The 17765-nt window shown below is 40.6% G+C and overlaps 1 protein-coding gene across 1 annotated transcript in view; it reads right to left on the reverse strand.

Moving 5' to 3' along the window:
- Positions 1–17031, reverse strand: part of LOC124545642 (coiled-coil domain-containing protein 96-like) — a 183339-nt gene extending 166308 nt beyond the window's left edge. Inside the window, exon 1 of the mRNA XM_047124588.1 lies at positions 16998–17031. Within this exon, the coding sequence (XP_046980544.1) occupies positions 16998–17031 (34 nt within the window). The remainder of the gene's footprint in view (positions 1–16997) is intronic.
- Between the last annotated feature and the right edge of the window lie 734 nt (positions 17032–17765).

Here is a 17765-nt window from a genome sequence, read left to right on the forward strand (position 1 = left end):
CCACATTTCGAAAGCTTCTATTCTCTTCTTGTCCAAACTATTTATCGTCCATGTTTCACTTCCATACATGGCTACACTCCATACGAATACTTTCAGAAATGACTTCCTGACACTTAAATCAATACTGGATGTTAACAAATTTCTCTTCTTCAGAAACGCTTTCCTTGCCATTGCCAGCCTACATTTTATATCCTCTCTACTTCGACCATCATCAGTTATTTTGCTCCCCAAATAGCAAAACTCCTTTACTACTTTAAGTGCCTCATTTCCTAATCTAATTCCCTCAGCATCACCCGACTTAATTAGACTACATTCCATTATCCTTGTTTTGCTTTTGTTGATGTTCATCTTATATCCTCCTTTCAAGACACTGTCCGTTCCATTCAACTGCTCTTGCAAGTCCTTTGCTGTCTCTGACAGAATTACAATGTCATCGGCGAACCTCAAAGTTTTTATTTCTTCTCCATGAATTTTAATACCTACTCCGAATTTTTCTTTTGTTTCCTTTACTCTTGCTCAATATACAGATTGAACAACATTGGGGAGAGGCTACAACCCTGTCTTACTCCCTTCCCAACCACTGCTTCCCTTTCATGTCCCTCGACTCTTATAACTGCCATCTGGTTTCTGTACAAATTGTAAATAGCCTTTCGCTCCCTGTATTTTACCCTTGCCACCTTTAGAATTTGAAAGAGAGTATTCCAGTCAACATTGTCAAAAGCTTTCTCTAAGTCTACAAATGCTAGAAACGTAGGTTTGCCTTTCCTTAATCTTTCTTCTAAGATAAGTCGTAAGGTCAGTATTGCCTCACGTGTTCCAGTGTTTCTACGGAATCCAAACTGATCTTCCCCGAGGTTGGCTTCTACTAGTTTTTCCATTCGTCTGTAAAGAATTCGTGTTAGTATTTTGCAGCTGTGACAAGAGATTATAAAAGGATATACAGAGACATCAGCTAACTATTATAATAAGAGGAACTAATATTATTGAATTAATTTTTTGAGAAACTCAAGACTACTGGAGGTATGTTTCCGCATTGCTAGTTGTAAGATTATTGTAAAAAGTAAGTCCCATTTGAACGTTTGTAAAATCATTTCATTCAGAATATAATTAACTTTTGCCAGCAATGTTGCATTTCTAATTATAATCCATCCCAAAAACCATCAACGTAAAACTTTGCAAAATTTTATTGTTGTCAAGAAAAAGTTTATCTATGAATTACGTAATTTCAGTCAAATTAATTATAGAATAACGTCAGCTTTGATATTAAAGAATAACGTCAGCTTTGGTAATAAATACAGCCACTTATTATGAAAGCCCACCAGCAGCTAATATAGTATAGTAAAACAGAGTAAATATATTCATGTCGCAGTTCGATGTAGCATTCAGATGGCGATCCAGTAACAGAAAAAAAGGTAAGGAACAGTTATGGGTTATTGCAGATAACGACTGAGGGCCACGACGACGACACATTCTATGTTTCGTCGAAATAATCAGAAAATCACTTTTAATAAGCAGCAATTAAATTTGTAAGCGAAGATAGAGAAAGAGAATAAATTTCAAAGAGAAGATTTCATTTGTTATTATTAAGCAAGAGATAGAAATCCCAAGAAAAGGTTACATAGTTTGTTGTAAAATGAAAGGTTATCAATAACACAAGAGGTATAGAGGAGACGGGAAGGTTTCAATGACCGTCGGCTTACCGTTCTATCCTCCTTCCGCTGCCTGGAAACAACGCTAACGTAAATGACTGATGCCTCGACTATTTCCTGACAAAATGCTACTTTTTTTCCAAACGTTTAGACCTTTGAAGCTCCCGCTGTCGTTACTTTCATTTCTGGAGAAGCCCTGTGTATAACATAAATTGCGACGCAATAGGTGATCACGTGAAGGCGCAGCCCCTTGTAAGCACATTGATGTATGCACGCAATTTTTAACATTCGTAACTGCTGAATAACGAAGGCGACTTTGTTATTTTATTGGAAGTATATTTCTTTCTGTGGCACTGTATGGAGCCTTTGAAGCGGATTTCAAAGACGTAACACGTACGGGACATGCCGAAACAGTAAGAAGATACGAACACCATGACCAACTGTCCCACCGTCAGGACAAAAGGTCCGACCCACAAACTACTGCCCTGATGTACCAAATGTAAGCAAAAATCTAACTCTGCTACGGCTGAAGCCCATCAGTCTTTTCTCTGCTGTTGCAATGATCAGATAACTCTCTCGCGAAGCTATTGATCTCTTCACAATGTGTTCCACAATCAGGGCCGTTCTGAGAAGATTTTCCCACGTAAGCGACTTATCTACAGGGTGGCTCACGATAAGTCAACTGATTTGTTTCATGAATAACACATTTGTTGTTGACGATATTTATAATTTATTGATGTAAAAGTAAAGAATACAGCTTGGAAATACAGCCTAACGAATCACATGTTCAATATGACGGCCGTTTTTGTTTACAACTTCAAGTCGGGCAAGTGCATTTATTACGACTCTCCGACGCAAATTTCTGGAATGGCGCGGCGTAACTCCATAATGATGGCCCTAAGCTGCACTGCATTTTCGGGTTTTCTGTGGCATACCTTCTCTTTAAGGAACCGCCAAAGGAAGAAGTCACATATGTTGATGTATGGGCTGTGGGGCGGCCACATTTCTCCTCCAGCTAACGTTCTGGAAATCTGTTTGACAATCCCTTAAGGCCAAGTCTTTCGTGTAGGGGGCGTGCTCCATCCTGCGTGAACCATTGTGTCTGCAATGGAGGGCACGAGGCCATGAGTTGAGGAAAGAACTGGTTCGCAGCATGTGTAAATAGAGTTCACCGGTTACTGTAGCATCGAAGATGATGATGTTTTGGTTTGTGGGGCGCTCAACTGCGCTGTTACCAGCGCCTGTACAAATTCCCAACCTTTGCTCAGGCCCAAATCGCCCTTTTCATGAATGATGATGAAATGATGAGAACAACACAAACAACACAAACAACCACTCATCTCGAGCCAGGTGAAAATCCCTGACCCCGCTGGGAATCGAACCCGGGACCCCGTGCTCGGGAAGCGTGAACGAGACCACGAGCTGCGGACAGCCTCGAAGAAGAACGGACCGTTCATTCCATGGCTTAACATAGCGAGCCACACGCAAACTTTCTCCTGTAGGTGTCTTTCATGTGAATTATTCGAGGAGGTTCACGTGCCCAGAATCTAAAGTTCTTTTTTTTTCGCGGCACCGTTCAGGCATAAATAAGCTTCGTCAGAAAACTGTGTGTTGTGTAGCACTACCTCTTGGTCTTGCTCGATTGCCCACCTTGCAGTCTCCGCTCCTTATCTCTCGCAGTAAGCTTATGCGCCACAGTCATCGTGTGTGTATACAAGCGAAGGTCGGGCTGAATAACTGTTTGTACAGATCGGCGTGAAATTCCCAACTCGGCACTGGCTCTTCTTGTTGATTTGCTCGGGCTACGAGTCAAAGACACTTCAACTGCTTCAATGTTTTGCGGCGAAGGCACGGTACGTGGCTGTAGCCGCCGCTCACACTCCAAAGCAGATCCAGTACCTTCAAATTTTTGTTGTAATCCGCATGTTGTCTGTGGGATGGAAGCCCGCCGTGTGCCGAAATGAGCACTGAACTCTCTCTGTATCAGTGTAATGCTGTTCGTCGCCGCGAACAGTAACACAATCTTCGTCTTTCGTGCAGCACTCAACCGTCACTTTTCTGCCATCGCGGCAAACTGAAATGGCAGACTCACAACGGAAGCGATGAACTCGCAATGACATCTGGCGTAATTTCTATGAACTGCACGAAGTTGAGCGCACAATTTGAAAGCTATTGCCCCAATAGTATACTTGTAGGATCAAAATTCTATCGGGTGATTTATGGTGCGCCACCCTGTTTTAGCGACATCCCCCTCCACGCTCACTCTTTTTTTCTCCGTACATTTTCACCCGTTGTGGTACGCACTGTATACAAACCTCGCACTATGGCGCCCCTCTCAACTTGGTGTCCCAAATGGCCGCTACTAATTGTGATCTGTCGTATTCAGAAATCGAACAGCTGTAACGCCCCTCTCAGCTTGGCGTCCCAAGCGGTGGCTTGTGTCGCTTAGGACTTAAAGCAGCCCTAACAATAGTCGAAAAAGTGGGTATGGTTGTCGTTTATGGTTGGGTCAAATGGCTCTGACCACTATGGGATGGTTCAAATGGCTCTGAGCACTATGGGACTCAACTTCTGAGGTCATTAGTCCCCTAGAACTTAGAACTAGTTAAACCTAACTAACCTAAGGACATCACAAACATCCATGCCCGAGGCAGGATTCGAACCTGCGACCGTAGCGGTCTTGCGGTTCCAGACTACAGCGCCTTTAACCGCACGGCCACTTCGGCCGGCTGACCACTATGGGACTTAACTTCTCAGTTCATTAGTGTACCCTAGAACGTAGAACTACTTAAACCTAACTAACCTAAGGACATCACACACATCCATGCCCGAGGCAGGATTCGAACCTGCGGCCGTAGCGGTCGCGCGGTTCCAGACTGTAGCGCCTAGAACCGGTCGGTCACCCCGGCCGGTTTCTCGTTTATGGCGAAAGTTGTTGAAGTCTTAGAGCCGTACTTCACATGTATGCTGCGGCTGGTCCCGGTGGATGTTCGAGTCCTCCCTCGGGCATGGGTGTGTGTGTTTGTCCTTAGGATAATTTAGGTTAAGTAGTGTATAAGCTTAGGGACTGATGACCTTAGCAGCTAAGTCCCATCAGATTTCACACACATTTGGACATTTTTTCACATGTATGCTGAAAAGTATCCTCATAGTGCCAAGCAGTCACGATCTGTCTTTGCAAATATTATAAAAAAGATTTCAAGGAACTGGAAGTGTCGATTGGTTGGCTCATTCGTGGGAGGGGACCAAACAGCGAGGTCATCAGTCCTATCGGATTAGGAAACGATGGGTTAGGAACTCGGCAGTGCCCTTTCACAGGAACCATTCCGTCATTCATCTGAAGCAATTTAGGGGAATCACGGAAAACCTAAATCGGAATGGCCGGACGCGGGTCTGCCCGAATGCGAGTCCAGTGTGCTAAACACTGTGCCACCTCGCTCGGTAACTGAAAGTGTGAAGAATAAAATAAGCCAACCAAAAGCAGCAAAAGTCGAGAGAGATGCTACTAACATTTTAACAGGAGTAATAGGCGAGGCAGCTTGACCGTGTAAGTAGTGTCAACCAAAAAAGTGTACTGCAAGTATTACATTCCCGCGCCTTTCATCCTTTCCACAGTTACCTATATCAACACCCTCATGGCTATGACTTTTAAGATCGGCTATAATTCTCGGAATTGTGTCTACCAGAACTGCTAAGTCCAACGGTTTTTCTAGGTAATATTTTGTTTACGGATGGACAGATCATTCTCAGTCATTTGCACTACTGATCACATGAAAATGCAATCTGAAGAAAGTCTATAAACTACGACGTTGGTCATACAGTATGTGATGTGGGATTTCCAAAATGGGTCTCATTGTTCCCTGTTTTATTGATTGCACTCTATATAGTCACAAGTACCTACAGTTTCATACAAATATGCTGCCACAGTTATTGGAAGACATCCTACTAGACGTAAGGCGGTCTATGCGATAGTAGCTTGTATGACAGATGTCCGCCAATTCCGCGCAGATAACGACAGACTGTAACAGAGCATTTGGAGGTGACAGGATTGGTCGTTGGGGAACCACACTACACTCTCACCAGACGTAAGACTTCTTGACTTGTACCTACAGCAAGAACTGAAACAAGAGATCGACAAGAAAACAGCGAAGATCCTTGAAGGCATGAAATGCCATATAACATGGGCCTCTGCTGCAAAATGTGCAGACCAAATCGTCTGTTGAGAATCGTTTTATAGCACGTACCGATCAAACAATATGAGCACTATATAAAGTCATAACAATAAAAATACGGACCGTACCAAAGGCACATGTTTACTTTCATCTAGTTAAATAGCGCAGACTTTTTTGGCATCTCTTCTCCTGACTATGGAAAAAAGTTACAAATATTATCAGATCAAGTTGCACACATATTATGACCTTTAAGTCCTCTGTGAAAGCTCTTTCCAAAGCAACAGAAAAAACTTTATATTTCCATTAAAATGATGGACAAGAGCGAGTAGGTTGCGCGCCGTGGGAGTTCCATACAAACTTAATTATGTTTACTGATGAGAAAAAAAAGTATTGGCGTTCAGTGGGCTGGTACACGTCTTTCTACTGGACGTCACTTCGGCGACCTGCGTGTCTCTAACCTATCAAAGTTGTCCAATCGGAGAAAAGGAACCTACAATTTAACGTGGAGACTGTTCCCCTTGTTGAGAGGTGGAAAGTAAGATTGAGAAGTAAAGATTCGATCCAGGGATCTCTCGACAGGTTCCGATGTGTGATATTTGTTTTGTAAATAAAAGCTGACTTTTCTTGCTGCACTGTATTTTGTTTCTCCCAGACGAGGTTCGCCATTTCTACTCAAAGGCTTTTTGTGTGGGATATAGAATGATATAGTTTTATTTTGATGTGTGTTATTTGTAGATTACAAAACAGTTCACGATTCGTTTCAATGTAAAAAGTGATTACTTACAGTACTTCGCGTTTTTGGTTGGCGTATGCGTTTCCTCCATCTGGCCACATGCTGAAGATCGCACTACCTCTTCATTTACGAAACATTATCACGTTTCCATGTTTCGAATTGTTTTCAATTTTCATATTGTTTGCTTTGTTGTTGTGGAGCATTATTAGTCTTCTGCCACTAGTTATACATATTTGATCGAAAACTTTGATCAAAAGCTTTAACTACTGTGAGTTCACTATATGTCTCAACCTATTTGATTTGTTTATATTTGCTAACCTAACGAAGTACATGCTGAACACTAACGTCCATTAATTTCTGTTATGTTTATCTCTCTCTCTCTCTCTCTCTCTCTCTCTCTCTCTCTATATATATATATATATATATATATATATATATATATATATATATATATATATATATACATGGAGTGTTACAAAAAGGTGTGTGTATGTGTGCATGGTGAAACAGTGTGTATACGTATGGATTAGTATTTTGTGTGTTTTGGGGGGAGGGGGGCTTTTGATGGTTATTCAATGCGAGTTGTAGAATGTTGAATATGAATGTAATGGCTGCCTGAGAGTTGTTGAAAGTTCTGGTGTCCAGCTGCCTTTAGTTTTGGTTTAAATTTTTTGTGAAGGACTTTATGAACAAGTGAGTGGAAAAGGGTTGGATGGTATTATCATTATTACTATGAGTGTTACTCTATCATTTTATCCATTAGTGTAAACAATGAGCTGTCTGACATGTGTACTTATTCATTCAGTGGGGTTTTCCTTTCTGCTTTGGTTTTCTGTATGTGGTAATTTTCTTGCAAGATTAGGATGTGCTTTTTATTGTTGATTCTAATTATTTTCATGTTTTCTTCTCTAGTAGTCGGTTTGTGATTGTGTTCTCTTAAGTGTTCTGCAAATGTGGTTTGTCCTATATTTCCAAACTCTCATTTATGTTACATGTATCCACCACCACAAGTGTTACACTGCAACTGATATATACCTGCTTTTGGTATATATCTCTGTTTGTTGTCAGTTTTGGGGTGTATTTTTGGATCGAATTGTCCGTTGTGTATCTATGTTTACGTCCTGTCTTTTAAAAATGAAGGTGATTTTATGTGTGAGTTAGTATTTGCATAATATTGTGTACCATCTTGTGCTTTCTCTTCTATTTTCCTGATTATCCTGTGTAGTTCTTATGGTACTGAGAATACATGATTGTGTTTGTTTTTGTTGTGTTATTGTTGCCGTTTTGTGTCTTCTGCTTTTATTTTATTTTAAATTTTGTTGTTTAGCTTTGTGTCTATTTTACTATTGTAACCTCTGTTTTTGGCTATCTGCATTATTATGTCAAATCCTGTTTGGTAGTTTTCCTTGTTGAGTGGTGCTGTGTTGAGTCTATAGACCATTTGTCGAAGAGCTGCAAGATTTTGTTAGTATGGGGGGTTCGAGGATTGGGGAATGATAATGTCAGTTGCTGTGGGTTTACAGTAAATTTCAAACATATGCTTATTGTTTAGTTTTTCAATTGTTATATACAAAAAGTTAATTTGGTTTGTCTGTTCCCTTTCAATTGTGAATTTTATATTTTTATGTATCTTAATGATGTCAGCATGAAATTTTTGAGTTTTTGGTTGTGGTTCGTCTATTAAGCAGAGAATATCATCCATATACCTGAACCAATACAGTATGTTATATCCTTTTGCTACTATTTTGTACAAATGATCTGTTCAGTGTGGCTTACAAAAGTATTCTCTAAGGTTCCTGAAGCTGGGGACCCAATTGCTAATCTAGCTTCTTGTGAAAAAATTCATCATTATATTGGAACTAATTTTGTTCTGTTATGAGCTTTATTAATGTATTTCGTTAATCTGTTCATCAGGGTGCTGACTATGTGCTTTAAGGTTTTTATCTATGATTTCTGCTGTTTCTGGTACTGGTATGTTGGAATACATGCTTTCCGTATCAAATGAGAGGACTGTTGCCATGTCTGTGATTTTTAAATCTTTTATTTAGTGTGTTAGCTGTCTAGTGTTTTTAATGGTTCTGTCCTCCTCTAAATTGACATTTTCAGACAATATCTGTAACACGAATCGTGCAAGCTTGTGCGTGGGGGTTTTCTGAAATCCAATATTGGCCTCACAGGAAGATTCAGTTTATCCTTGGATGGCTTCCGAGGACAGCTGCAGTGGGATCATGTGTGTCAGCTTTCTTTTATCCGTGTTATCGAGTGTGATGTCTATATTTTTCAGAGTGTTTTTTTCTGGAATCTGATTGTTAGGTTTGATTTTAATTTTGTAATGTTATTTTATGAGATGAATTCTTGTGAGTTTTACAATGTGTTGTTTTTTGTCTATAAGTACTACTGCGTTTCCTTTCTTTGCTTTTGAAATGATGATATTTTCATTTTGAAGTTTTGCCTTAGTTATCTGAGCGATACAGATTCTGAATAAAGGCAAAACGTGTTTGAGAGAAACAAAATACAGGGCAGCAAGAAATGGCGGTTTTTATTTACAAAGCAAATATTTCGTGCTTACTACGGAAGCTGTCCACGCAAACAAAATTGTCCGATGAGTGAGTTTGCAAATATCAAAATATGTGACATATATAGCCGTATCTTTTGATTGTATTGACCTAGAAACTTTTAATTATTTACACTGCCAACGGGCCGTATACTTAATACTCTGTTCATCATAAGAATGAACCTGATGTAAACATTACGCCGTGTACTCTTCCGCGTTTGCCTGAACCTCAATAGATTTCCTTTCACGTGGAGCGGAAGCCAGACTCTGACCAATACAGTCTAGTGCCATCTTAAGGATATATTTACGCTTTGTTACACGCACATAGATTGAGCCATAATGCGGTACAGCAACTTTACAGACACATTAAACTTGGACAGCACTGGCCAGCCAGGTGGTTCAACAAGCCTACAACGATGTGAGCAGGTGCAGTTCAGATGTAAATACGAGGCGAGTAAAGAAACAACATGAGTTCGAACGTCGCTTAATTTTTGAAGAGAATGAAATAATATTCGGCAATATCGAGCGCTTCTTAGATGACCACACGGAAAACATCAAATGCTCTCTTTATCATCTGACACAGGATTCTGATTAGAAACAAGATTGATGAAAATTCATAACTTAAACACAGGGTAATTTTTCTGAGCGAGCTACGCAGGAATTTCATCGTACTGTTGAATACTGAAACCAGTGAAGGTATTAATTAATCAGTCGTGTGGTACTGTCTTAGCTCCTTCCCTATCCGGATGCCAGAAATACATTTCACTTCTGTAACTCATCTGCTACGTTGATAACGAGTCGATCAACAACCGAATCCACGGAGCCAACCAGGCGCCGCCATTTTCTCCTCCTGATTTATGACGTGCCGTTTATAACCCGCCAGCGTTCGGCAGTGATATGTGAAAAAGCCGCGTGCGTTAGTTACAGTACGTCCGGCAGCTTAACAATCCTGATATTTGTCAGACCAAATCCCTTACCTTGGCTCCTCATCAGTTCTGTAGGGTTCATATTCCAATGCTACAGTAGCAAATGTAAAAATGCAGCATTTGGAAGGTGTGCTCGGTGCTGTGAAAACGATTGCTCATCATGTTTCTACGACACTTACCTACAACTGTGGTATAAAACAGTGGACATAGTGCAAATAAAGAGTATCTGGTTTTTCATTTTTGCCTTAAAAATTAAATTATGTTTTCTTCTCTACTACACTACCGGTTCCGCTATTCGTCCTGTTTGTACTCTCAGCTGTATCTAATACAGTCCCTCAGAAAACTTTAATGTCGATTATCTCTGTAAATTTACGAAAAAATTTAAGGTCCAAGAATGATTGCCTCTTGAAGTCGCCCGGTCGAAACGATGCATATCGAACGTGCGATCCTAAATCGATCACGCGACTCTGGTGGCGGGCGTTATGAGTATGTTTACAGTGGTCACTAAAGCAACACCAAAAGAAGAGCGTTACAAAAATACTTGTAATTACAAAGGAGACGACTTACCTTCCTCGTTGTCGGTGTTGTCGTCATGTGAAAGTCCATGTGATATGTACGCTACGGGAACAATTCCCTTTTTGTCATTAATCCTCGGAAGTGTGTAACTTTCAGCAACTAAGGCAACGACGGAAAACAGATAAAAATGACGATCGCAAATAATTGATCATAACGCCCGCCAACAGAATCGATTTAGGATCGTACTTTCGATATGTATCGCTTGGACGCCGCGACTTAAAGAGGCAATCATTCTTGGAAATTAACAAATTTAAGAACAACCTATTTCTCGGCGCTTTTTTACCGTTTTCAGTAAAGAACAGGAAGCAGCGTCAGCCGTTTTCATATTGCGTATTAACAATCAGAGCAAAACAGTGCAGACGCTGTGACTGAACACGATTTTTGAAATAAAAACTACGCAGCTAAAGCGCGATTAAGGAAAACGTTGATGGCTGTTAATACTTTTGAATATCTTAAAGTTTCATTTAACGTAACTTAGTAATAATGTATCTAATACGTCAGTAGGACCTACTTCCAAGAGCGTAACAAATTGAGTGTACGTGTGCTACTGCTTCTACCAATCATCGCGTTTGTGTTTGTTTAAAAAATTCAAATGGTTCAAATGGCTCTGAGCACTATGGGACTTAATATCTGTTGTCATCAGTCCCCTAGATCTTAGAACTACTTCAACCTAACTAACCTAAGGACATCACACACATCCATGCCCGAGGAAGGATTCGAACCTGCGACCGTAGCGGTCACGCGGTTTCAGACTGAAGCGCCTAGAATCGCACGGCCACATCGGCCGACTGTGCTTGTTTACATCAGGTTTATTCTTATGATGAACGGAGTATTAATAAAATTTCATCTCGATACAGATTGCGGTACGGAACTCTAAGAACAAAGTCAGTTATCATTCGGCTGCTACAAGCGTTAAAAAGTACTTGCTATGTCAGAAAATTAGCCACATTATCCGCTGTAACTCTGTGAGAATCGCATCTTGACATATTTATTCATCCTAGGGCGAATGGCGAATAGTCGACTTCGCTTTATTGGGAAAATTTTAGTAATGTGGGGTCTAGTGAAGCAGGGGATACAACCCGTCGGCGTTGACCAATGACGTCAGAATTGCCCAGAGAGCATTTATTACACAGATGAAAGAGCTGACAAGAATGTTCAGAAACAAAAGAATACGAGAGACGAAAAATATAGTTGACATATATAACGGACAGTAGTATCTTCACGTTAAGGATATCGCGTTTTTATTTCGTATTATTTCCCTGGAAAATGAAAGGGAAAAATGGATGGAAAATATTGGTAGCATAGAACACATTACGTCACACAACACACACACATATATAATATAATATATAATATATAAAAGTTGTATCTCGAACCTCATTCGAAGTGTATTGCTTAAGTGCAGTACGTGATACAAGTTTGGCGTACGTCGATTTCTTCGTTTTCACTACCGTTAGTATACTGTTGTTCAGTTGAGCTATGTATCCCCCGCTTCACTAAACCCTCTAAATGAAGCACGGGATACAAATTTTGCATGTGTTGTTTATTTCGCCTCCGCTGTCACTAGCAGTCTGTTCTTACGTAGATATTAGTAGTACCGATGGCAGAACGAGCTACGTACATAATATTTGTATCCCACACTTCCGCTGACCTCGATATTTGTACACTGCTAACGAAAACGTGGAAATGGACGTACGTTACATTTGCAACCGGTACCTCAGTTGAACTACGCGAAGAGGCAATAAGACGACACATATACAATATGTATCCCGTACTTCACTATGGGGAACAGTTTTTTTTTTTCGCCTTAGATGCTAATGTTATCCCACTCTGTACTTGAGCTATATAGCTATACGCAACATTTGTATCCTGCTCTCCAGTTGACATATATTGGTAAATCTCTTCAATGTTCGAATACGTAGTGTCAGTGTAAAGGTCAACTGAAGGACGGGATACAACACAGAACTGTTTTATTGTCTATGGCTCGAAGTGAAGACATTACTATTTATGAGTAATGTATGACGTCATTGGTCAAAGCCGACGGGTTGTATCCCCTGCATCACTAGACCCGGAATGTGTGTTTCATCTGTAAAGGAGAGCGCATACAAGACAGGACACTAGTTTGTTCCGTTGTTGAGTACTGCTCGAGTGTTCGGGATAATCATCAGTTGGGATCAGAGAAAGATGTCGATGCAATTCAGGCACAGGCTGCTAGATTTGTTACCGGTAGGTCAGAACAACATCCAAGTATTGCTGATATGCTTCGGGGACTCGAATGGGAACCACTGGAGGGAAGCTGACGTTCTTCTTGACGAATACTATTGGGAAAATTTAGAGAGCTGCCATTTGAGGCTGGCTGCAGAACTATTCTACTGTCGCCATCGTTCGTTTCGCGTAAGGACCATGAAGATAGTATCAGAGAGATTTAGGATCGTACAGAGACATTATTTATAGCTAACACTTGGTTCAAGAATCATAAAAGAAGGTTGTATACCTGGAAGAATCCTGGAGATACTAAGAGGTATCAGATAGATTATATAATGGTAAGACATAGATTTAGGAACCAGGTTTTAAATTGTAAGACATTTCCAGGGCCAGATGTGGATTCTGACCACAATCTATTGGTTATGAACTGCAGATTGAAACTGAAGAAACTGCAAAAAGGTGGGAATTTAAGTAGATGGGACCTGGATAAACTGAAAGAACCAGAAGTTGTAGAGAGTTTCAGGGAGAGCATAAGGGAACAATTGACAGGAATGGGCGAAAGAAATACAGTAGAAGAAGAATGGGTAGCTCTGAGGGATGAAGTAGTGAAGGCAGCAGACGATCAAGTAGGTAAAAGACGAGGGCTAATAGAAATTCTTGGGTAACAGAAAAAATATTGAATTTAATTGATAAATGGAAATGTGTGGCTAGGGCCTCCCGTTGGGTAGACCGTTCGACTGGTGTAGGTCTTTCGATTTGACGCCACTTCGGCGACCTGCGCGTCGATGGGGATGAAATGATGATGATAAGGACAACACAACACCCAGTCCCTGAGCGGAGAAAATTTCCGACCCAACCGGGAATCGAACCCGGGCCCGTAGGCTTGACAGTCTGTCACGCTGACCACTCAGCTACCGGGGCGGACATCTAACCGATGAAAGGAGAAAATATAAACATGCAGTAAATCAAGCAGGCAAAAAGGAATACAAACGTCTCAAAAATGAGATCGATAGGAAGTACAAAATGGCTAAGCAGGGGTGGCTAGAGGACAAATGTAAGGATGTAGAGGCTTGTCTCACTAGGGGTAAGATAGATACTGCCTACAGGAAAATTAAAGAGACCTTTGGAGAGAAGAGAACCACTTGTATGAATATCAAGAACTCAGACGGCAACCCAGTTCTAAGCAAAGAAGGGAAGGCAGAAAGGTGGAAGGAGTATATAGAGGGTTTATACAAGGGCGATGTGCTTGAGGACAATATTATGGGAATGGAAGAGGATGTAGATGAAGACGAAATGGGAGATAAGATACTGCGTGAAGAGTTTGACAGAGCACTGAAAGACCTGAGTCGAAACAAGGCCCCGGGAGTAGACAACATTACATTAGATCTACTGATGGCCTTGGGAGAGCCAGTCATGACAAAACTCTACCATCTGGTGAGCAAGATGTATGAGTAAAGCAAAATTCTCTCAGACTTCAAGAAGAATATAATAATTCCAATCCCAAAGAAAGCAGGTGTTGACAGATGTGAAAATTACCGAACTATCAGTTTAATAAGTCACAGCTGCAAAATACTAACGCGAATTCTTTACAGACGAATGGAAAAACTGGTAGAAGCGGACCTCGGGGAAGATCAGTTCGGATTCCGTAGAAAGGTTGGAACACGTGAGGCAATACTAACCTTACGACTTATCTTAGAAGAAAGATTAAGAAAAGGCAAACCTACGTTTCTAGCATTTGTAGACTTAGAGAAAGCTTTTGGCAATGTTAACTGGAATACTCTGTTTCAAATTCTGAAGGTGGCAGGGGTAAAATACAGGGAGCGAAAGGCTATTTACAATTTGTACAGAAACCAGATGGCAGTTATAAGAGTCGAGGGGCATGAAAGGGAAACAGTGGTTGGGAAAGGAGTGAGACAGGGTTATAGCCTCTCCCCGATGTTATTCAATCTGTATATTGAGCAAGCAGTAAAGGAAACAAAAGAAAAATTCGGAGTAGGTATCAAAATTCATGGAGAAGAGGTAAAAACTTTGAGGTTCGCCGATGACATTGTAATTCTGTCAGAGACAGCAAAGGACTTGGAAGAGCAGTTGAACGGAATGGACAGTGTCTTGAAAGGAGGGTATAAGATGAACATCAACAAAAGCAAAACGAGGATAATGGAATGTAATCAAATTAAATCGGGTGATGCTGAGGGAATTAGATTAGGAAATGAGACACTTAAAGTAGTAAAGGAGTTTTGCTATTTAGGGAGTAAAATAACTGATGATGGTCGAAGTAGAGAGGATATAAAATGTAGACTGGCAATGGCAAGGAAATCGTTTCTGAAGAAGAGAAATTTGTTAACGTCGAGTATAGATTTAAGTGTCAGGAAGTCGTTTCTGAAAGTATTTGTATGGAGTGTAGCCATGTATGGAAGTGAAACATGGACGATAACTAGTTTGGACAAGAAGAGAATAGAAGCTTTCGAAATGTGGTGCTACAGAAGAATGCTGAAGATAAGGTGGGTAGATCGCGTAACTAATGAGGAGGTATTGAATAGGATTGGGGAGAAGAGAAGTTTGTGGCACAACTTGACTAGAAGAAGGGATCGGTTGGTAGGACATGTTTTGAGGCATCAAGGGATCACAAATTTAGCATTGGAGGGCAGCGTGGAGGGTAAAAATCGTAGAGGGAGACCAAGAGATGAATACACTAAGCAGATTCAGAAGGATGTAGTTTGCAGTAGGTACTGGGAGATGAAGAAGCTTGCACAGGATAGAGTAGCATGGAGAGCTGCATCAAACCAGTCTCGGGACTGAAGAGCACAACAACAACAACAGAGACATTCAGACAGTCGTTTTTCCCTCGCTCTATTTGCGAGTAGAATGGGAAGGAAGAAGGAAAGGGCTAGTAGTCGTACAAGTTACCCCCCGCCCCCGTCAAGCATCATACACTGGGTGATCAAAAAGTCAGTATAAATTTGAAAACTGAATAAATCACGGAATAATGTAGATAGAGAGGTACAAATTGCCACACACGCTTGGAATGACATGGGGTTTTATTAGAACCAAAGAAATACAAAAGTTCAATCATCTGAGCAGAATAGCAATAATTAGCATAACAAAGTAAGACAAAGCAAAGATGATGTTCTTTACAGGGAATGATCAATATGTCCACCATCATTCCTCAACAATAGCTGTAATCGAGGAATAATGTTATGAACAGCACTGTAAAGCATGTCCGGAGTTATGGTGAGGCACTGGCGTCGGATGTTGTCTTTCAGCATCCCTAGAGATGACGGTCGATCACGATACACTTGCGACTTCAGGTAACCCCAAAGCCAATAATCGCACGGACTGAGGTCTGGGGACCTGGGAGGCCAAGCATGACGAAAGTGGAGGCTGAGCACACGATCATCACCAAACGATGCGGGCAAGAGATCTTTCACGCATCTAGTAATGGTTTTTTTGTTCTAATAAAACCCCATGTCATTCCAAGCATGTGTGTCAATTGTTACCTCTCTATCTACGTTATTCCGTGGTTTATTAAGTTTTCAAATTTATACTGACTTTTTGATCACCCGGTATATGGTGGCTTGCGGAGTGTCTATGTAGATGTAGTTGTAGACCTGCCTTAGCTGCCCCACTGTGTATACTTCATGGCTGACCTGGCAGTAAAGTCTTCTACGTAGCATTTTTGGCAAAATCCATTACAAAACTTTTGAATCTATTTTAACTAAAGAAGCTGAAGTAGTCCTGTAAAATAAGTATACGAAAATAAAAATTCTTGTACGCAATTTAATGAAAATGACGTTGTGATCTGTGAAATATTTGTCTCGATAATCCACGCACTACAGGAAATATTCGCAGTTTGCACCTGAGAACAGATATAGCTGTCTTTAATTAAAACCGATCAAACGAAATTTCTATAGTGCTCTTGCTGAATTCTACATCTGTTCAGAGGATAATGGGAAAATATTTACGTGTTTTAGTTGGTCCTGTAACTTGTTAATAGTAATGTAAGTTTCAAAATTATTTTGTGAAATGGGGCAGCCTGCTGAACTGATTGGATGGATGTTAGCTCACTATACAGGACTCTTAGCTAGCATGTTCCATTATTCTGTGCGTATAGAAATCGCAGCTAATGACGGAAAGCATGATTCTCGAGTGAAGAATCACGTGTTCTCATGAGACGTAGCTTACCGACATGTGCTCCTTCAGGTGCTTCTTCTGCCATTCCGGTCAGTATTTTTCACAAATTTTGAAATATAATGACGCAAAAATATGTGCGTAAGAAACTCCGTTTCGCGAAGAGAAAAAAATATAACGTAAAAAATAATACGTCTGCACTAGCTCCCTAACACCGGAAAGCCTAGTTTCAATAACAATGACGTTGTTTTGTTTCTGTCAATCACGTGACAACTTCTTAAACAGTATTCTTTGGTGTCAAACTATTATTCATTCTTTTCCATGCTTCACTGCCATTCTCGAAATACATTTTTCGCTTTAATAATCTACTCAGTATTTGAATTCGTTACACAGTTTCGGTTCTTTTCCGTTATCCTCCATTCAGACAAAATAAAATTCTCCTCGCATGTGTGATGTCTCTGTTGCATTCCGTCTATTGCTGAAATCTTACAATATGTCACATATCAAGCGAATATATCGGATTATTAGCAAAAGAGACAAATACAATGGCACCTCATACTTCATAGCGATTTCATGCACGTATACTAGTTGAGTTGTGTTGTAATATACGAGGGTTGGAACTTAAATAGTGACAACCATTTCTTCACAACCGATACAAAAGTGTTACATGTTACTGTCCTTCAAAGTAGTCACCAGCGTTGTGTAGAACCCATTGCCACCGATGTGGAAGGCATAGTATACCGTCAGCAGAGCCTGTGCTGTTGATGGTGTGAATGGAGCGGTCTACTGTCTGTCGAATCTCTGGAACAGTTCTGAAGCGAA

This window comes from Schistocerca americana, chromosome 8 (assembly GCF_021461395.2).
Source record: "Schistocerca americana isolate TAMUIC-IGC-003095 chromosome 8, iqSchAmer2.1, whole genome shotgun sequence".
Lineage (NCBI taxonomy): Eukaryota > Metazoa > Arthropoda > Insecta > Orthoptera > Acrididae > Schistocerca > Schistocerca americana.